General features: G+C 62.9%; 5 protein-coding genes across 5 annotated transcripts; all 5 read left to right on the top strand.

The window, feature by feature from the left end:
• Positions 1-2,814: 2,814 nt before the first annotated feature.
• LDBPK_151220 (hypothetical protein, unknown function) lies at positions 2,815-4,251 on the top strand (the record flags this gene model as incomplete). The annotated part of the gene is made up of 1 exon (XM_003859596.1): positions 2,815-4,251. One exon carries the CDS (start codon positions 2,815-2,817, stop codon positions 4,249-4,251), a length of 1,437 nt encoding a protein of 478 aa, XP_003859644.1.
• Positions 4,252-5,516: 1,265 nt separating this feature from the next.
• On the top strand, positions 5,517-7,895 carry LDBPK_151210 (inositol/phosphatidylinositol phosphatase, putative; the record flags this gene model as incomplete). The annotated part of the gene is made up of 1 exon (XM_003859595.1): positions 5,517-7,895. One exon carries the CDS (start codon positions 5,517-5,519, stop codon positions 7,893-7,895), a length of 2,379 nt encoding a protein of 792 aa, XP_003859643.1.
• A 910-nt stretch (positions 7,896-8,805) lies between these two features.
• Positions 8,806-9,141, top strand: LDBPK_151200 (60S acidic ribosomal protein P2; the record flags this gene model as incomplete). Its single annotated transcript, XM_003859594.1, has 1 exon — positions 8,806-9,141. The coding sequence occupies one exon, from the start codon at positions 8,806-8,808 to the stop codon at positions 9,139-9,141; it is 336 nt and encodes a 111-aa protein (XP_003859642.1).
• A 1,017-nt stretch (positions 9,142-10,158) lies between these two features.
• LDBPK_151190 (60S acidic ribosomal protein P2) lies at positions 10,159-10,494 on the top strand (the record flags this gene model as incomplete). Its single annotated transcript, XM_003859593.1, has 1 exon — positions 10,159-10,494. The coding sequence occupies one exon, from the start codon at positions 10,159-10,161 to the stop codon at positions 10,492-10,494; it is 336 nt and encodes a 111-aa protein (XP_003859641.1).
• Positions 10,495-12,999: 2,505 nt separating this feature from the next.
• On the top strand, positions 13,000-21,105 carry LDBPK_151180 (protein kinase, putative; the record flags this gene model as incomplete). Its single annotated transcript, XM_003859592.1, has 1 exon — positions 13,000-21,105. The coding sequence occupies one exon, from the start codon at positions 13,000-13,002 to the stop codon at positions 21,103-21,105; it is 8,106 nt and encodes a 2,701-aa protein (XP_003859640.1).
• Positions 21,106-21,160: the final 55 nt, after the last annotated feature.

Here is a 21,160-nt window from a genome sequence, read left to right as displayed (position 1 = left end):
GTCATCTTCGGCTTCTCGAACGGCTACGTGGGCTCGATGGCGCTGGTGCTTGGCCCGCAGTCGAAGGGCATCGACAACGACGGCAAGCGCTTCGTTGCCGGTACTCTGATGGGCATCTCCATCCTCGTCGGTGGCACGATCGGCACCGTGCTCAGCATCATGACGCAGACCATCCGCGAGCGCCACTGATGTGCGAAGCAACGCATCTGAACGGAATTTTGGATGTTGATCGGTGGCGGTGAGGATGCTCGCACACGCATGCTGGCACGCGGTCCGACTCGAGTGCATGCGAGCGGTCCGCGGCATCATCAAGGACAAGTCTGTCGTTTCGTTGTCTTCTGTTCCTGCACCGCATATTGTGCATTGCGCGCCTTTTTCTTTTTTTTTTTGGTTTAATGTGGGCCACCTTGTGCCCCGCTGCTTTCCTCCATCATCCTTTTCCGCCACCTCGAGCACCTCGTGTGGCTTATCTTCTTCCTCTCCCTCCCACCCTCCCCCCCCTCTCTCTCTCTCTTTGCTTGTGCGTGTGTGCGTGCGTGTGTGTGCCCCGCGCACTGCTGTTGATCTCCCCCCTCCGCCGTTGACTCGCTCGTGCTCCCTCTTACCTGTTGTGTGTGTGTGTGTTGATTTATTATGACGGGGTGCTCTGCTTCTGCGTTGGTTTCGCTTCGACGCGCTCCGATGATGCATGGCGACTTCGCTCTGGCATCCGAGGCCCCGTGCCCACCCCGCTTTGTGGGAACGCGAAGTAGCCGGTCGCCTGTCCTTGGCTACGGTTGAGGACTCTTGGTGTCGGCAGGACAGGTCTGTGCCGGCGCTGTGCCGAAGAGACCTGCGGTCATGATGACGCTCGTACCACCTCGCTACGAATATTGTCGATGATGCAGCACATGTACGCATCCACCTCTTTATTCTGTTTTCTGCTTCGTTGCGGTGATGTGGAGCGCAATCCGTGGGCCCAGCCTGTGCTATCTGCACTGGAATTCGAGTGGGCTGCACGACACCACACGGTGTTGGTTGGCCCGCTTCCGTCACGAACCCGCGCTGCAGGTCTGCCTTCAACCCGAGCGATGCGTTGCACCACCCACCGCAAGCCGGTCATGACATTCGGTGTCCCTGGCCTTCAGCATGCGGGGTGTTGCGCAAGCTACGATAAGGATGGTTGCTGCGGCTCCGTGCTCACGCAGCAGGACATGCGCGCAGGTGTGTCGGTCTTCCCCTCCCCTCCCCCCGCTCCCACAGACAAGGTTGCAGCCGTGACGCTCCGGCTTTGGTGCGATGATCCTACCGGAAGGAGGCGCTGCACGTCCAGCTACACACCAGAGGAGTAAATCTTGGGGCCACGGGAGACTCCCCATACCGGGCACGAAGCGACTTCGCACCCGCTCGTTATGCTATTGGAAGGAGACGCCAACTCGCACAGCCCGACGTGGGACACGAAGATGACGACCCGGCTAGGTTGGGGCCATTCTACACGAGTGGACCGATGACGAACACCTGACCTGTGCAAGCGATAAGGGCACCTCGACATGGCACTGCGGCGAAGAAACGAGGGCGCACAGGCTGCAGAGTGCCGCGCTGTGTGACCCCACCACCGCCACCACAACCCCTAAAGCGCACCGCGGGAGGGAAGGCGAGTCGCCCATGCCGTCAGACCCACAACGAACGCCACCACACGGGCACACGCCTGCGAAGTGTCCCGCAAGGATCGGCCCCGGGCCCTTCTCCCTTCACCCTTGTGGTGGACTCGCTGAGTGTGGGACGAGCGAAGACGCCAGCGCTGCACCGTGCCTTCCGTGCTGACAACCTCGCACTCCTCACATCCTCCGCGGATAAGGATGTCATGTGCAGCCCACACTACGATTTGCCCTCTAGGCAGTGAAGCACTGGAGGCAGGAGGGCTTCGTGGAGCTGAATGCCCCCTAGTTGAGGCGCACACTCGCCGGTACGCAACACCGCCGTCGACCACAACTCCCCGCACTCATGCGAAGGTGGGAGGGGATACCCGGTGTGCATGTGGCGGGGGAGGAGGTGTCCACACACCGGAACCTGGTGTTGTCACAGCACGTTGCCACCGCCCATGCACGCAGGCATTTGCCCTTGTCTTTTTGTTGTAGGGGCGGCGAGGGAGAAGAGGGAGGGAGAGGCAGAGTCTCTCTTGCCGCCCCCCCCCCGCCTTCCTTTCAGGCCCTTCCACGAAAGTCGATTTGCGGGGCGGAAGAGGAGAAGAACGCAATGCATGAACGAGCGCGGTGATTTCCTCGCCTTTGTGCGCACACGAAGCCTGAGAAAAGCGAGCGAAAGAGGGCAATCGGCGTGCGGCAGATCCGTGGGCGAGACAGAGGTGGAGCGAGAGAAGCGCAAGAAGTGCGAATCGATCCACCTCCGTCTTCCTCACCAGGCACACGCACGCATACACACACAAGGCGTCGTTCGATTTGGACCCTCAACTTAGGCTGACGCCGGTGGACTTGTGCGGTGTGTCATCCTCCCCCTCCCCCTCAATGCCAACATCGTGTCTCCATCCCACCTTCTCGAACGCACTTACATACATATACGCACACAACTAACCTCATCCTCTTCCCTCGTCAGCGCCCCCCCCCCATCATCATTCCTCCTCTCCGGTCGTGCGTGTGTGCGTGTGTGTGTGTGTCTTGCGTAAGTAACTGGTTTGGGAGGGGCCTCCGCTGCACACGAGCACGTGCGTACACGCACGCGCACCAGCATCTTCGCTTTTCGTTTGCGCATACATCTTGGCGATCTCTGCTCACATCTTGACCTCCCTCCCTCTTGTAGCTGTCTCGCATCGACGCAATGGTGAAGGAAACGGACCTCTACGACGAGCTCGGCATCTCGCCGGATGCCACAGAGCCGCAGATCCGCTCCGCCTACCGCAGAAAGGCGCTCCAGTATCACCCCGACAAGAACAGCGGCGACCCGGCGGCGGCCGAGAAGTTTAAGAAGGTGGCTGAGGCCTACGAGATCCTCAGCGATGCGGAGCGGCGTAAGCAGTATGATACGTTCGGCCGCAACGGACTCGGCAGCGCGGCAGGCGGCAGCGGTGGCGTTCCGGGTGGCGGCTTTGGGTCCAGCTTTGGTGCGGGTATAGACCCGATGGACATCTTCTCTTCCTTCTTTGGATTTGCTTCCGGTGGCGGCCCTGGCGCGTCGCGTCAGCAGCGTCCAGCGAAGCCGTCTTTCATCTTGGTGGAGCTGCAGTGCTCCCTCGAGGAGCTTTACTGCGGCACGGTGAAAGTGTTGCAGGTGCGTCGGCGGCGTCTCTGTCCCTCCTGCCACGGCCACGGCACGTCGAGCGGCAGGCCAAGCCCAGTGTGTCCGCAGTGCAAGGGAAACAAGACGGTCACGAAGGCGCTCAACTTCGGCGGCCTCACGGCATACCAGCAGTGCCGCTGCGACCGCTGCGAAGGCCTCGGCAAGCTCCCCATCCAGTCGCCATGTGCGCGGTGCGGGCCGGTCTACGACGCGCACCAGCGCTCGCCGCTGTCCGGTACCCACAAGCCTGACCCCCTCCCTCGCGGCGTTGTTGTGGAAGAGAAGATGATCAAGGTCTCGATCGAGCCAGGCACGGAGGACAGCGATGCGTTGCACTACGTCGGCCAAGGTGACGAGCTGCCTGGCTTCGACGCCGTCGGCGACGTCCTCGTCGTCATTGAGCAGCTGCCTCATCCCTACTACCGCCGAGTGAACAGCACGGATCTACTTCTTTCGAATTGTCGCGTGCCGCTTGGGTGCCTCTTCCGCGACGCCTTCTCGATCCCTATCGAGCTGCTCGACGGCCGTGTCGTGCGTCTGGCGACGCCGCTGCGGGATGGTAACGTGCCGCACTTCCTCTTCGACTCACAACATGTCTTTGTTGTGGACAACGAGGGCATGCCGCTGAAGGAGCGCAAGAGGGGCGGCGCGGCGGCCGATGCAAACCATAACGGCAGCGAGGCCGCTGAAGGTGTGGCGCATCGAAAGAAAGGCAAGCTGTACCTCTGTATCGATGTCGTGTTTCCAAGCTCGCTGACGCCAGCGCAAGTGGACATCATCACGAAAGCCCTTGGCGGCAGCCACGAGCGCGACCCTGCCGCCACTGGCGGAGATGCAGGTCGCGTGGTAACGCTGCAGTCGCACCGCGGCCCGGCGCCAAGCTGGTACACGGTCGATGCGGAGGGCAACGCATGGTACCAGCCGAACGCGCTGCCCACCGCCAAGAAGAAACGGAAGGCGACCTCGACGGCAGAGTGATGCAAAGCAGTCGACCTGCGTGCAACCACGCGTGTCGGGGGAGGGGTGTTCGCATGTGCCCTCCTCCGCTTGTGCGTATCTGCACGCACACTGCAACCGACAAGTGTGCCAGGATGGGCCCTACCACCTCCTCGCCGTGTTCTTTGCCTGCTATTATCTCTCTCTCTGTGCGTGTAGCGCTGTTGCCGCCGCCCCGTCACCGCTTCCACGTCCTCGCTGCCGTTGCGTCTGCGAGAGAGGCTGTAAACACGGAGGACAGAGGGTAGACAGGAGGGGGGGAGTATAGAGTCGACTCATCGCTTGGTGGTGGCGGCTCTCGTGGTAACGGTTTCCACGCCACGAGTCTGTGGCGCGTCGGTGCAGTCGAAGTGAGTGGAGAGGGGGGAGGTCGCCCGCGTCTCGGCCCCCTTCCTCTCCCACCAACATGTCTCTGTGGCCCTGTGCGCGTGGGCTTCGTTCGTTTGCGCTACTTTTGCTCACCCCGTTTGCATTCTCTCCGTCTCCCATGACGTGCTCAGTCGCACGCCTCTGCTGCGGTGGTGCGGCACCGCCATCGCAACTCAAGCTCAACGACCGTTGGACCACTTCGCACACCGTCCACCCCTCGACTTGTGCGGGTGCGCCCGTCATACATCCCTCATTCCTGTCTTGTGCGCCGGCAACGAGCAAGCGCAGCCCGCACGCAACTGCATTGGGAGCTGTTCGTATTCGCGTGGAGATGTCTCTACCGCCCTCGAGGGCAGCGCAGGTGCAGCAGCGGGAGTGAGCAGGGAGGGGGAGGGCATCAAGAAAAAGAAACGGGTGCACAGCGACAGCAGCTCAACTGGGATGGTGCGTCTCCTCCCCTCCCTCTGCCACTCCCCGGCCATGGTGGGCCGTCACGCATCACACTCATCGCCGCGTTCTCTACCCCATCCCCTTCCTCTTCTTCTCTCCTTCTGCCCTCTCTCTGTCTGTCCGTGTGCGCTCGGCCTTACGTCTGCTGATGCGTCGCTGCACACTCGTGCAACGTAGCGCCAGTGCACCTCCGCATCCAGCCCTTCTTGCTCCGCCATCTCCTCGCTGTCGCTGAGCCACACCCTGCACACACCTGCGAGGGCACGCCCACGTACAGGCACGGAGAGATTGGGGCGGGGGGAGAAGGGGCAGCAACGCTCACCTTTGCCCCTTCCTTGCGCTCTCTCTTGCCTCGACCGTCATCGACACAGCCACCATCACCAACCGGTCGCCCTCGCCCTCCCCCAAGCCCGGATACACAGACAGCCATGTATCCCGGCCTCCCGCGTGCGTTCCCGAACACGGAGTGGCAGACCGTGGCAGACATCTTCCGCCGGCGCGCGCCGGTAAGCTTTCTCGCGCCGAACTCGAGCGCCCCCGCCACTGCCGATCCCGCCGCGGCCGCGGAAGCGTGGGTACAGCAGGAAATCGGCTACTACGAAGCGAACTACACAGCAGTGGAAGACCTGAACGTGTGCGTGACCACCTTCAATGTTGGGTGCAAAAAACCGGCGCTGCCGCTGACCAGCCTCGCCTGCCTCACCAGCGGCGGTGGCGGCGCAGACGGCGCACCAGCGCGCCCGACGGACTTGATCGTGGTCGGCTTGCAGGAGGTGGACATGAGTGCGACGGCGCTCTTCAAGCAGGAGACGGAGGCTTCCGCGCCATGGGTGGCGGGCCTGAACGCGGCTATCGGCGCCGATGGGAGCAACAGCACCGCGGCATCCTCATCTAGTGGCGCAGACGCCTCTCCTTACTATGCCTTTCCACCAAAGCAGCTTGTCGGCCTGCTTCTCTGCGTGTTCATCCGTCGGCCGCTGCTGTCTGCCGTGTCGGAGTCCAGCACGGCGACGGTGGCCACCGGTGCGCTGGGCTCTATGGGCAACAAGGGCGCCGTGGGCTTTCATCTTGTGCTTCACCGCACGTCCATCTGCATCATTACGGCCCATTTAGCAGCTGGGCAGTCCAACGTGAGCAAGCGCAACGAGGACATCAACACCATCTTCAAGAGCATGGACTTCAACGCTGCCCGTCGCGCCGAGATGCAGATCAGCGCAAGCGCAAGCATGCCAATGGATGAGTCTGCCTTTCTCGAACTCTACCCTCGCGACCACGACATCATCATCGTGGCCGGAGACCTGAACTACCGCCTCCGACTCCCGTACGAGACCGCCGTGCAATTAGCGAACGCGGGGCAGTTCAGCGAACTGCTGCAGTACGACGAGTTGGCAACCGAGATGAAGAGCCCTCACACGCCGTGGCTGAACTTTATCAACTTCACACCAACGCACATGCCCACCTACCGCTTCGACGTTGGCACCGACGTCTACGATACAAGCGAGAAGCGCCGCGTTCCCAGCTATACGGACCGCATATGCGTGTGGTCGCGTCGCAAGTCGATGGAGTCCCGCATTCGACTGGACCGCCTCTCCGCCCTCATGGAGGTGCGCAGCAGCGACCACAAGCCTGTACAGGCGCTCGCGCGGATCCCGATTAGCGTGGAGGTGCCGGCGCAGAAGGCGCAGGTGCTGTCGGCGCTGCGGGAAAAGGCCGCCGTCATCGGCTTGGCGCAGGCGTCGAGTGCGAAGATATCGCTGAGCACGTCGAAGGTAAACTTTCAGGCCCAAAGCTTCCACCACTGCGGGACGCAGGAGACGGTCACGGTGCAGAACAACGGCGACTGCGTTGCTGTCGTGCGGGTGGTGCGGCAGCGCGAGGGGGACTACTCAGAAGGCACCTGGCTGCGCGCCACCCCGCTTGAGCTTGCCATCCTTCCAGGCGAGTCGCAGGATGTTCTTATCGAGACGGCAATCGACCCACGCTGCATGACGTGGCTGGCCGCCTGGCGTCCGTACCAGGGCCGCGGTCGTGTCAGCCTCACCTCTGTGCTGCTCTGCTGCTGCCGCAACGGCCCAGTTCAGGCGGTAGAGTGCCAGTGTGTGCTGAGTCCGAGCGTCTTCGGCAACGGGCTGGACAGCATTGCCCTCCTGCAGGACAAGCCGTGCGTGGAGGCGTACGCACAGAAGGCCGACTTTGAGGAGGTGGTGCGCCAGGTGCGGCCACATGTGCCGAAGGAGCTGTGGTACCTCGCCCACGTCATCGCGCAGCACCCACGCGAGGGCGGTCTCTTCACCCGCACCACGGACAAGGAAGTGTGCTCTCGCATCATGGAACTACTAGACACGAAGAACGCGCCTCTGCCAGTGGATACAGACGTGCATTGCGCTGCGGAGTGTCTACTGACGTTTCTCAAGAGCCTGCTCGAGCCGGTAGTGCCCTATGCGCAGTACACCGCCGCCCTCGCCGCGGGACGCGCCAAGGGCAAGGCCCCGCTGCAGTTCCTGCGTCAGCTGCCGACGATGCACGCGAACGTGTGGATCTATGTCATGTCTTTGCTGAACTATCTCCTCAGGCCGGTGCACAGCTGCGACAACGAACTTGACGCGAACTTCTTGGCGCACATCTTCAGCGCCGTGCTGATTGTCCGTCCAGCCAATGCGCAGGGGGCCATTCCGACTCGGCTCCAGCAGGGCGGCGGCGTTGACCAGCAGGTGCGGCAGCAACTGCAGCAGGAGAGCGACGACGCCCTAGCACTCGTAGCGTACTTTCTCAGCACCCCACCAAGTATGTTGGCCGGAGTGGAATAGCACAGCGGACGTGCGCACAGGGAGAAGGGCACCCGACCCCCCCCCTCCCCTCCGGATGACGGGGATGGCCGTCATGCCCGACCCTGGTGGTGGATACTCCTTGCATTTTTTGTACGCCTATGTATTCATGTTACCGCTCCCGTCGGGCTCCTGTTGTTGTTTGCTGCTCGTTGGCAGTCTGCATGTCGGCTGCCCAGCTTCGTCCTTTCCTATTGTTGTTTGTGTTCGTGTGTGTGTGTCTCTTCCCACCGACCGGACCGTCGTCGTCGGCGGTGGACTCTGCGAAGAGGACTGTTGACGGAAAGCGCAGTGCCACTCACCTCTCCGTCTCTTACTCTCTCGTCAACGGTGATGATGATGGCCGTGATGAAGGCGTTGCTGCTGCTGCTGCCGTTGTTGTTGCTGTCACGTACACCGATGGCAAACAATCACGTAAGAAGACAGAAAACACCGAATCAAGAGAGGCGCGCGCGAAGCTCCGCTGCGCAAGGCGATCTGCCATGCCACCCCGCCCCGGTCGGCGCCGCACCTCCATCTCTCCCCCTCCTCGCCCACCATGCGTCGCATGTCGATGCTTCCGGTGGGGGAGGGGGGTGAACGTAGTCGATGATCCACACCGCATGCACGTCACTGAAGTGATTCGCCCTCTCTCTCTCGGTGCTCCGGCCATCCCATCCCATGCCGCGTCGTCTCTCTACTAGTACGTGGCACATGCACCTGCACCCACCACCACCATCCACCATCGTTACCCATTCACCTCTGGCACCGCATACACCCGCCACTCGTAGCTTTTCTCTCCCTTTCGATCCCGCCCCTCCCATCTTGCCCAGCACTGTTCCTCTGCGGCTCCCCGAGTCTTCTCACGCACTTTTCCTCCCACGATCGCTTACTTCAGAATCTTCGCTACACCATGTCCACCAAGTACCTCGCCGCGTACGCTCTGGCCTCCCTGAGCAAGGCGTCCCCGTCTCAGGCGGACGTGGAGGCCATCTGCAAGGCCGTCCACGTCGACGTCGACCAGGCCACCCTCGCCTTTGTGATGGAGAGCGTTACGGGACGCGACGTGGCCGCCCTGATCGCGGAGGGCGCCGCGAAGATGAGCGCGATGCCGGCGGCCAGCTCTGGTGCCGCTGCTGGCGTCGCTGCTTCCGCTGCGGGTGATGCGGCCCCGGCTGCCGCCGCCACGAAGAAGGACGAGCCCGAGGAGGAGGCCGACGACGACATGGGCTTCGGTCTGTTCGACTAACCTCATCGACGCGTTGCGAGCTGTGCATGTAAGGGTGGGTGCGGGGGGCTTGCTGTTTCGGTAAAGTTTCTTCTTGCGTGACCTCGCGTGCGTCCAGTCGCTCCCTCGCGGCATGACAGAAGCACACGAAACGGGCATGCGCGGCTCCGTGACCGAAGAGGGGGGCGGCCGTCTCTCTTTCTGCGGGCGTGTCACTCATTTTTTTTTGTCGTCTTAACTACACGGAAAACGCCACCGAGATGGTGCTACGGTGTCTGTGTAGGGAGGCCAACAGGGATGCGGATGGCACGGATGGTGCTCACAACAGCGGAGGCAGCCCTTCAAGGACGTGTTACGCGGCCCTCTCTGTCTCTCTCACATGCATCCACCACGCCCAAGCACGCGCGAAGTGAAAGCGAGCACTCGACAAGCATATGTGCGGCGGATAGCGGAATGGAGGAAGAGGAGGGCGGGTAGGCGCACGCACACGCACACACTGAAAGCTGTGAGATGAGCGAGCGATGCACGCGTTGATGGGTCGATCCCCCTTCTTCGTGCAGCCCTGTCGTCCATGCGGGGAGGAGGAGGTGGCAGCGGCGAAGCGAAAAGGATGAAAGCGAGAGAGAGAGACGTTAATAGTCTCCGTGGGCGGGGGCGGGAAAGAGTGATGATGGTGCTGGCGGAAGGGCATAGAACGGATGGCGAGCAGTCGGCGCATGCCTGTCTGTCTCTCTTGGCAGTGTGGCACCCGGTGGTGCGTCTCCCTCCCCCACTCTGGCCCCGCCCTTACCACATAGCTGGCCTGCCATGTGTGCACGCCTATGCATGTATGCCTTTACACGAACCTTTCCTACTGTTTCTCATACGCCCACAACTCTACCGAACGTCTTCCCCCCCCCCTCCTGCACGCATCCGTGTCAACCACACAACGCGCACACGTATATATATATATATATATGCATGCCACCCATCGCCGCTCGGGTGTCGACGTGGACTAAAGCTTTCTGTCTCGTTCTACGCAGTCGCACACTCGCCATCATGTCCACCAAGTACCTCGCCGCGTACGCTCTGGCCTCCCTGAGCAAGGCGTCCCCGTCTCAGGCGGACGTGGAGGCCATCTGCAAGGCCGTCCACGTCGACGTCGACCAGGCCACCCTCGCCTTTGTGATGGAGAGCGTTACGGGACGCGACGTGGCCACCCTGATCGCGGAGGGCGCCGCGAAGATGAGCGCGATGCCGGCGGCCAGCTCTGGTGCCGCTGCTGGCGTCGCTGCTTCCGCTGCGGGTGATGCGGCCCCGGCTGCCGCCGCCACGAAGAAGGACGAGCCCGAGGAGGAGGCCGACGACGACATGGGCTTCGGTCTGTTCGACTAACCTCATCGACGCGTTGCGAGCTGTGACGTGTGACACGGCGGCGGTCCTGCTTCTCTCCTGCCCACCTTCATCTTCTCGGAAGCCAAGTCGCCTATCATCCTCTCTTCTCGCGCGCGCGGCTGCCGCCTCTCTGTGGGCATGTGTGTATGTGCGTCGTGTCGCCCATAGCGAGCTGCTGGCTCGCGCGCGCGAGAGAGAGAGAGCACGAGGCGAGGGGGAAGGGGAGGACGAATGTGGAGTAGAGTGGGGTCCCTGCGCACGGGAAAAGCGTTCTCCCGGAAAGCGGTACCGACGCATGCGCATCGGAGGGGGTGTATGAGGATGCGAGACGTCGTTGTCTGCATCCTCTCCCACCCCTCTCCGCATGTGTGTGTGCGCACGTTTATTTTTCGTTCTTTGATAATTTCTTCGCACTTACCAGTATCTGGCATATATGGCATGCGTGCAGACACACAGACAGAGGCGCACAACACACAAGCGACGGGCGCCGGAGCGGTTCCCACAGACATTTGCACTGTACCTAGCCTTGTCTATGTGTATATGTGTGTGTGTGTGTATGTGCATGGGTGGGTGGATGTGTCTCTCTCACGGCGGTGGTGCGACAACGCAGAGCGAAAGGAGAAGGGGGCAGGAGGGGGCGGCACTCCCGCTGCTCCCCGCTTCCCGCGTCGCCGCCCTCCACTCTCTCTCTCTCGATACCAGTCTCGTAGCGGTGAGGAAGCGGGGAGTAACTCTGGATATCGCCGTGTGAGAGCGGTCCAACACGCCCACATGCGCCCCACCGCTCTCTATCTCATCTCCCCCGCGACCATCACACATATGCACGCGCCACTGTCTCTCCGTCAACTTCCTCCCGCATGACTTTTTCGACGCCACTGTCGACATGCTTTCCTTTCTGCGCATCCACGTGTTTTGCGCGTCTCCCCCCGCATGGCCCCCTTGCCGCTGGTGCTGCTGCCGCCGCCTCCCGTGCGTGCTCTCGATTCCATGCCTCCGCGCACATGCGCAACTGCAGAGCTAAAGGACGTGGCGGACAACGGGTAGAACTCCCCTCCTACCCCCTCCTCACCCCCCTCAACCCCGAAAACAGAAAAGAAGTAACGGCAACACGCTCGAGACCGTCTCTCAGGCATTTGGCGAACTGGCACGCACATGTGTAGTCGAACCCATAAAAACACCAGAAAACGGACGAACAGAGACACTCTGCCCCCCCCCCTCCTGCCCCTGCAGGCACGTGCGCAGGCATAGAAGCATATGGTTCTCGGAAAAAGCAAGGGGAGACTCGACGGTATCCCTCCGGCTCGTCATCCACACTCACTCCTCCTCCCTACACCATCCCCGGCGCCGTTCTCACGCGCGCGCAGCAAGAGGAAGACACGATTGAGCGCTGTCGCCAAGCGCTAGATCTGTGGCTGCTCACCAACGCCTGTGCAGGACTGCTAGTAAAACGAGCGCGCGCCGCTTCGTTCGCGAGGCTTCCACTAGCGCACGCGTCTATCTGTGCATGTGCGTGGGCGTGAGTGCGCGAACGGGTGTGTGAGGCACACGGAGGAACTGCAGCTGTTGGTGAGTACATATCCGTTGAGGCGAGCGTTACTCGGCTCGCTTACTTACCCCCGCTCTCTCTCTCTCTCACGCGTGCGTGAAGCGCAGCACACACGCGCATGAGCATCCATCTAGTATCATTCTCTCTCTCTTCTCCTGCCAACCCAGCGCCCTCGGCCTTTCTCTTCCCTCTGCCTCCGCACTCGTCCATCACGAGTGCGTGTCTGCGCGGCCGTTACGGCGGCGGGCAAAGGTGTAGGAACAGCGGCTCCTTCTCTGGCACACACACGCACGCACACGGGCACTGGCTCTCCTGTGTGCGTTGCTTGCCGCCCTGTGCAGAGTGGAAGGTGTATTTTTGTTGGCTGCCTTCATCCCATTTTGTGTTGTGTGTTGTGTTGATCAAGACAACATTTTCCGCCTTCTCTCCCGTCGCTGTGGTTTCCTTTCATCAAGTGCGCCCTGGCGCCCTGCCCCTGTGCTTGTGCTCTTTCTTCTCTGTGTGTCTTGCCAAACGCGTGTGCCTGCCTGCCACCTTGCTCCCCCCCCCCGCCGCCGCTGCCGCCGCCGCTTCCCCACCATCCCGTGCATCGTCGCAACGAGTGTGCGAGAGAGAGCGAGCGAAGAAACATCGTCGCTTACGTGATTCTCCTTTCCCGTGCTTGTGCTCTGTGCCCTCTTCTCCAGTTTTCTCTGCACAGCATTGCGCGAAAGCAGCCGTGATTCTCTGAGGCGCGGCGACTGGTGTCCGCATTCTTGCTCCCTCTGTGTGCGTGTGTGTGCGGTGTCGTGTTGTCTTGCGTTTGTTGCGTTCTTCTTCTCCCGCCTTCCCCCTCCGCCGGCACGAGAGCAGCCGTGAAGTGACGCTTCTGCCCATACGCAGCACTGTCAACGTCTCCCTCACCTCGTCACTGCGGGCAACGTGAACTGCGCCGTGAACGTGCATAAGCAAGCACAGCGATGGACCCTGCAGGACGTCGCCTCAGTGGAGAGCAGCAGCAGCAGCAGCAGCCGGCGGACAGGGCGAAGGCCGACGCTGACCGTGGCACGGTCGATATGTTGCCGCCGCTGCGTACGGAGGCGTCGCCGTTCGAGCAGGCAAGTGCGATCACGAACAGGAGCAGCGCAGCCTCTGCGCCGCTTTCCGTAGCAGTGAAGGTCATGCCCACGCTCGCGGCGGCTATGTCAAGCTTGCGCGCTGGCGATGACAACGACGGCGGCGGTGAGAATGAGGGAGAGGAGGAGCCGTTCCTCACCAACGGCTCCATCGCGCTGGCCGAGTTCACGAGCCTGCTGAAACCAGCAGAGAACAACAGCATCCTCAAGGAGCACATCATCCACCTGCTTCGCGATGTGGACGCCGAGGAAACGCTGATGCGTATCGCTCGCGCGTTGGAGGCGCAAGGGACGAACGAGACGCCGGTGAATGTCAGTGCCACGACGTGTACGGGGTCGTCGCGCGACGTAGCATCGTACACAAACGCATCGCAGAGCACGGTGGCCTCGATGAGCACGATGCAGCGTCGGCGTTCGAGCGCCGTGTCGCGCCGAGATGCCACCAGCCTCGAGACGCTCGCCGGTCTCTCCTTTCTGCACTCGCGGCGAGGCGCGACGTCGCCCAGTGCGCAAGAGTCCCCATCGTCAGCGCAGCCGTCGGAGGATGTGGCCCCGTACAACAGATCCACGCGCGGCCTCGTTGGGCCATTGGACACCTCCTTCAACTCCCGCTCGTCTCTCGGCACGCGCGAGGAGGAGCAGCGGCAATCAAAGCAGCAGGACGACCCTCTGTCGGCCTTCATGGCGGCCAGCGCCTCCCAGCTCAGCGACGCGACCCCCACGCTGCGCGAATCGCCGGGACTTCCAACTGGCAGTCAATGCCGAGGTCGGCGTGTCGCGGTATCGGCGGCGCCATGCATGGCGCCGCCGATGATCGGCGAAGATTCGCCGGCTACGGCGCTGCCGCCGCTGCGCGTTGTGCCCAAGACCTCGGCGGAAGAGCAGCAGCTGCGGCGACTACTGCGCCGCTGCCACAGCTTCTCCTCTCTCGAGGCAGACACCCTGGAGAGCGTCCTAAAGGCGATGGACAAGGAGGTGCATGCGGCCGGCGCGGCCATCTTGGAGCAGGGTCAAGCGACGACGGAGAAGCTCTACCTCGTCGGCGAGGGCACGTGCGAAGCCATCAAGAACGGCAAGTCGCTCGGCCCGCTGCAGCCGGGCGGGACCTTTGGCGAGTTGGAGCTCATGTACAAGCAGGCCATGTGCGCCGCAACTGTCCGGTGCGTGACACGGTGCGTGCTCTACACGCTGGATGAGGCGAGCTACCACCGCGCTGTCATGACGAGCGCGCTGCAGAAGCGGCGCAAGTTTGAGAAGCTGACGATGAGCGTGCCTTTCCTGCGGTGCTTGCCGGACTTTGAGCGCATGAAGATTGCCGAGGCGCTTGAGACGCGGGTGTACCAGCGCGGCAAGACGATCATCCGCTTCGGATCGCCTGGGAACTACATGCACTTTATCATTGAGGGTGAGGTGAAGGTGGTTGGGCGGAACAGTGGCCGCCGAGTCGAGGTGGTGCGCCTGCGCGACGGCGACGTCGTCGGCGAGCTCGAGTTCCTCTTCAACCACCTCACCGTGGCAGATGTTGTAGCGACGTCGCGCGAGGTTCGGACGGCGTGCATCAGCCGCGAGCACTTCGAGCTTATTATTGGGCCTATACAAGACCGCCTGAAGGAGTTTGTCGCCACCTCGTCCACCTACGAAAAGTATTACGTCGCCGAGGTGGCGGACGAGAGCGTGCGCACCGAGCTCAACCGCATCGAGTCGTCGCGCAAGCATCGCCGCGTTGCCTCGCGCGATCAGCGGACAGCGATCGGGGACATTGATCCGCACGGAGAGGTGCTGCTAAGTGCGCCGCTGCCGCTACTCCACGGCAAGTGTGATACTGCCGGCAAAGCTGGCGGTGTTAGTGGTGTTGTCGCCAACAGCGATTCGGCCGCCGGGAACGGTGCCAACGCGCAGGGGCAACGCAGGGCGGCAGCGCGGGGATCGGCCGAGCTGCCCAAGGCGATGCTGCGGTTTCCGTTTGCACCGATCACGGGCAAGGATGTGGCCGTGTTGGCCCTTCGCGAGGATGGCCTCATCATGTACTGGAACTCCGTGCTGGAGAGGCTGACGAGCTACTCGGCGGGGGAAGCGGTGGGGCAGAATATTTACTCCTTCCTTCTCTCGGAGCGGGAGCAGCAGTGCATGTACAAGGCTGTCAACGCCGCACGCAACTACGCCGGCGAGGCGGAGGCATTTTTGAAGCGGCCGAGCACCAAGTCGATCCAGTTCACGCTCGCCCGCAGCGACGGTCTCACGAAGACGACCGTCCGGCTCACGATTGTTCCGCCTGTCGTGTCGGCCGGCGGCAACGCGGCGGAGGTGGTGCTGGGCTTCGGCGAGGAGGTCAAAGAGGGGCCACAGAAGATGTTGGAGCAGCCGCAGTGGCTCTCTGGCCAAATTCGCGCCATTCTGGCGGATGGCACGCAGACTTTCGAGGAGCGGCTGGAGTGCATCGCGGAGACTCTCAACAACTTCGAGTCCACCTACCGCGCCATGACGGTGTCAACGGAGCGGCTGCGTGTGGTCAACATCCGGCAAATGATGGGACACATCCTCATGGACTTTGGCAGCGAGTGCGTGAGCCGCGGCATTTCCGTGCGGCAGCGCTTCGAAGGGCTCCCGTCAGAGCGTGCCTACCTCGACGCCAACTTGTTGCCGGAGTGTCTGCGCTACGCCATGAAGCTGTGTCTCAAGTACAGCGACCCCGGCGGCAGCATCATCACCATCATGATCACTGTCACAGAGAAAAACGGGCTTGAGTTTCTGGTGATCAACTTCAACCTGACCGGCGACGGCATGCCGAAGGCGATCGCGCAGTTCTTCGACTCGCCGCTGAAGAAGCACGGCGACTCCGTCACCACAATGAGCGTCGACGACGACAGCGGCGACGGCAGCGGCGACGACAGCGACAACGACGCGGAGGCGTCAATGGCGTTGCGAAGCACCCTGCAGCCTCGGCTGCGGCGCAAGCTGCGCCGCGTCCAGCGCGCCGTCGAGGACCAGGGCGGCACGCTGCGCATGCTCCGCAACCCGCAAGACTCGAACATCGCCTTTCTCATCCCCTTTATGCCGGCGAGCGAGCAGGACGCCGAGAATGCCTCCATAGAAGAGTCGCTTAGCACCTTGGCCGACTCCGCCGGCGCAGGTCAGCTGGCATCGCTGGCGGGGATGAGCAGCGGTGTCGGACCTCCCACCTCTGTAGCCGCAGCAGCTGCTGCCTTTAGTGTGTCGCTTGTGAACACCCCCGCGGGCGAGAGCAGTGGGCTGTCGAACATGTCGGTGGCCGGGACCGTCGCCACGGTGTCTGGGCAACCGAACTTCAGCTACACCACCTGCCTCGCCGAGGACACGCCGACTCACCGCATTATGCTGTCTTCATTTTTGTGGGAGCGCCACCACGCTGTGCTGACTGCCTTCACCTTCGAGGACATCGTGGGCCTCGTCGGGGTCGCCGATATTCTCATCATTGACCTGCAGCAGTCCGCCATCACCTTCCTGCACGAGCGCGACCCCATCACGCGGCTGCGCGAGATGCTGCGGCACATGGCCGTCATCATCACCTCCACGAACTTCGACCTCGTCAGCAGCGACACGTATGCGGCGGCCGGCTTCATCACGCTAAAGAAGCCATGCACCCCGGTCCAGGCCATGAAGGCGATCCGTCGCGCAGAGGAGAAGTCGGCCGTCGTGAAGCTGGAAAGACTGCGCATTGAGCAGACACGTGAGACGCTGGCGCGCAACAGCCGCGGTGCCTGGCGTCACGGCGCCCTCCTCGGGAAAGGGTCTTCTGGGGAGGTGTATGAGGCGTACGATGTGCTGACGGGCGGCAAGATGGCCGTGAAGGAGATGCGGCTGGGCAATAACGACGCGAAGATTGAGCAGTTTGTGCAGGAGATCAGCACGATGTGCAACCTGCAGCACCCCAACATCATCCACTACTTCTACTGCGAGGAGAGCAAGGAGCAGAAGGTGATTCGGGTGTTTATGGAGTTCGCCGGCGGCGGCACACTGCAGTCGCTCCTCAAAACAAAGGGCCGGCTCGAGTACGCGGAGCTTCGGGCGCTGCTACGAGACGTAGTGGAGGGGCTTGCGTACATACACTCGCAGCACTACGTCCACGGTGACATCAAGACAGCCAACGTGCTGCTGAGCAATGATGGCAAGGGCAAGATCGGTGACTTTGGCACGGCGCGGACGGTGAACGAGGGGGAGCTGCTGTACGTGATGCAAGGCAGTCCGCTCTACATGTCGCCCGAGTGCATGTCGGCCGGGGAAGAGGACGAGGATGGCAACAAAATCGGCTACAGTTTTCCTTCCGACATCTGGTCACTCGGCTGTGTCGCGATGGAGATGGCAACGAACAAGCCGCCCTTTGCGCACATCAAGACGATTAAGGGGCCCGCCGGCTTGACAACCTTTATCACGTCGCTGACGGACGTCCCCGACCTGTCGCCGCTCTTCAAATGCCACCCCTCCATCGTGGAGTTCGTCTCCGCGTGCCTGAACCCCGACCCAAGCCAGCGTGCTACTGCGCAGGATCTGCTGCAGATGAGCCTCTTTAGTGATTCGACGCATAGCGACCGCAACTCCGCCGTGATGGCGCTGAAGCGGGCGCAGCTGCTGCACGTGCTGAACAAGTTTGTCGCCTTCCAGGAGCCCGAAGAGGCAGAAAAGCTAGAGAAGCGGCGTAACCGCCTCAAGGTGAGTCGGCTCGCCTCTGACTTCTTCAGCTCCAGAAGCAGCTCCAGCGACAACGCGAGCGAACCGATGTCGACGGTCTTCTTGAACGCGGCGCCTGCCGCGGAGGTCGAGGAGGCAACTCGCGAAAAGCGGCGCCCGGGTGCAGCAGTCACAACAGCGGCAGCGGCAACCGCAGCGGTAGCGGCGGGAAACGAGGACGAGTCCGACAAGGACGTCACACGACGCAGCGGCACAGTGGCGCTGGCCGCGGGCGGCGCCTCCGAGAGCCCCGATGGCGCGAGGCCTGCCGGGGCAAGCGCGGGGGCGCCACTGGTCAACACAGTCACCTCCACGGACGGCAGCTTGAATCAAGCGGCATCGACCTTCACGCGCTACCTGCGCAAGTGGGACTTCTCCACGAGCTCATCCTCGTCGTCTTCACAGCTGAGTGCAAATTCGAAGGCAATGACGGCCGCGGGTGGCGAAGGTGCGCACCGCGACCCCGTCACAGGCGTCGCTGGCGGAAACGACGAGGCCGAGCCGGACGCGCGCAACCCACAAACGGAGGGCGCGTATGACCTCTCCCCGACCCCGAAGAAGCGCTCCAAGACGCGGTCGCGTCCGCGAGCAACACTGACACCGCCAATGCGGAAGCCCTCGCATCAGCGATGCTGCCCCGACAGCACCACCACCACCACAAACAGTGCCGAGAAAGACTTCTTCGCGACGTCGTCGGACAACAGCAGCAGCAGCAGCAGTGGCCGCGCGCTTAACGAGGCCGACGCACGCAGCGAGGCGCCCGCGCATCAAGGCGGCACTGCACGGTTGACGGGCACTGCCACGACAGCTCGCAAGGGGCCACGGCCAACTGGCAGCGAGGCCGTTGGCTATACCCCCAGCTTTCCTGGTCGGCGCCGCAACGTGCGGCTGGATGAGGCCGGCAACATCGTGCCGTTTGATCGGCTTTCGAGCATGATGAGTGTGGCGGCGCTGCTGAACAACAAGGGCGAACAGCACGGAGACGACGCTTCCGCTGAAGGCAGCCCTGGAGTTGCCGCAGCGGCGGCGACCGAAGCCACCGCCGCCTCGCGCGCGCCGTTCCCCGCCCTTGGTGACGCGAACGATCACGTGTTGAGCCCCAGCAGTGCCGCAGGCCTCGCCAACGCGTCCTTCACGCAGCCGCCGGGCAACTATTCTTTCTTCGGCTTCAACAGGAACATCAGCTTTATGGGCACCAACATGGACGAGGTGCTGAACAGCGCGGCGAATGATTTCCTCAGCAACCTCGCCGCGAACTGGCACACGAGCAACGCGGCGTGCGTCGAGACGGCCAGCAGCGCTGGCAGCATGGTACAGCTGCCCTCCAGAACGTTTCTGCGTGCGGAGGGGTCTGGCAGTGGGCGAAGTCACGCGACGCTGAGCAGCAACAGAGAAGGGGAGTGTCGCACCGACCGCGTGGTCGGCGTGGCCAGCCCACTCGCGGTGACAGGGCAAAGCGAGGACCGCGGCGACGTACCGAAGACGCCATCGCGGCGGCGGGGCGGGGCAATAAGTCGCAGCCCCTCCGCGCGAAGTCCGCTGGAAGCGCGTGGACCGGGCGAGCCGGCATCGATCGAAGGCGGCAACAGTGGGGTGCAGCACGGCGGGACTACGTTGCCGCTGCCGCAGTCACCACCGCCGAAGCCGCTGTCCACCGGGGCGGCGCCCACGGCTGCCTCTCGCTCCACTCACCCTGTCTTGAGCCAGCTGGGTTCCGCCTCGTACACCTCGGACGACGGCACCACCAGCATGACGCCGCGCGGCGACAGCGTACCGCTTGTGGGGGCTGCCGCGTCATCGCACCGCCAGCGTCGCGCGCGGCCACCCATAACAAACCAGTCGTTTTTCGTGGTGGAGGATGGGTCGTCGGCGCCGCTCTTCTCCCCCCACACTGGCGTCACAAAATCGACTGGGTCGATGGCCGGCGGCCCTGTCTCGGCCTCTCGGGTCAGTCTCGCCACGTGGTCAAGCGTCGCCTCCGCAGACGGCAGCGTCACGGGCGGCGTGGCGGGTGAAACGAGCAGCAGCACTCTGCTGCAGCAGAACTACGCAAACGTGGCGGTGGTAGCGCCGGCGCCGGTCTTTCCCACCTTCTCGACGAGCAATGCGCGAGCCGTGTGGCAGCAGCGGCGGCGCCACGTTGCTGGAGGCGGTCGGGGCGGGGTGGGAGGTGGCAACATGAGCAATATCCACCTCACAGCACCGCCGAGCAACGAGGGCAGCGTCTACCTGATGGTGGCCGATGAGCAGCAAGGAGATGGTCAGCGGTGGCGAGCGGCAGGCGCCTCCGTGAGTCGCGAGGGCAATGACGGCGACGACGACGACCTGACCAGCGCCGCCTTCGGCTCGATGCGCTCGGGCTTTTCGCGGCGTTCATCGGCGCAAAGCACGTCCAACCTCACGGCCGAGACCCTCTCCGCGACTCACGAGCCGGTCTCGGAGCGACGCCCCGCCAGAAGTGGCGACGCTGCCGCAAGCGCCAGCGAAGGCCGTCGCGGCGCCGAAGTAGGAGACGCGCTGCCCTTCAGCAACCTCGCCTCCGAAGCTGACTCGATGGTTTTCACCTATCTGCAGCGCATCGATGCATCACTGCAGGATGTGCTGTCGCAGCTGCAGGTGCGGCGGCGCCAGTGTCGGCGAAAGAGTGGTGGCTCCATCACTGGGGTGCAGGACGGTTTCGATCACGCGCCGTCCTCCACCCCCATCACGACCGTCCAAGCCACACCACCGCAGAGCGCGACGCAACTCACGACCCTTCAGAGCTCCCTCAGCTCTGCCCTGCCCTCGCCTGCGTCTGCCAACAGCACTTCGGAGGTGGCCACCACTGTGACGGTGTCCCCACAGCACCACCGCAGCACTGGAGTCAGCACCTCTCCTGCCAAGCTGCCACGTCCGCTGTCTTCCTGTACGACGCCCGTGACAATTTCGCAATCAAGGCAGGGCAAGCCCAACCCGCTCTCGATGCGAGCATCGCCGCCGCTTTCGAAGCAGTGCAGCAATCCTCGGTGGCCAACGGAGGACGAAGCCGAGGCGGAAGGCGATCCGGTGAACCACGATGCCACAGTGTGGTTTGACACGCCACTCTCGCCCAGCTCGTCCGGGCACCGCGCCAGCAGCGGCTGCGACGATGTGAATGTAGAGGTGCTGCTGCGCAAGATGCTGTGGCGGGTAAGTCTGCTGCTGGACGAGGTGTCGTCTTTCTCACCGCGGGGGCCAGCGACGGCGAGCGTAGCGCGGCCCCCCTAGACAGATGCGTGCGTGTGTCTCTCGTGTTGTTGCTCTTCTTCTTTCTTGCTTGGTA

Source organism: Leishmania donovani, chromosome 15, assembly GCF_000227135.1.
Source record: "Leishmania donovani BPK282A1 complete genome, chromosome 15".
Lineage (NCBI taxonomy): Eukaryota > Euglenozoa > Kinetoplastea > Trypanosomatida > Trypanosomatidae > Leishmania > Leishmania donovani.
Note: the sequence above shows the minus strand (reverse complement) of the source record. Positions and strands in the feature narration are given on the sequence as shown.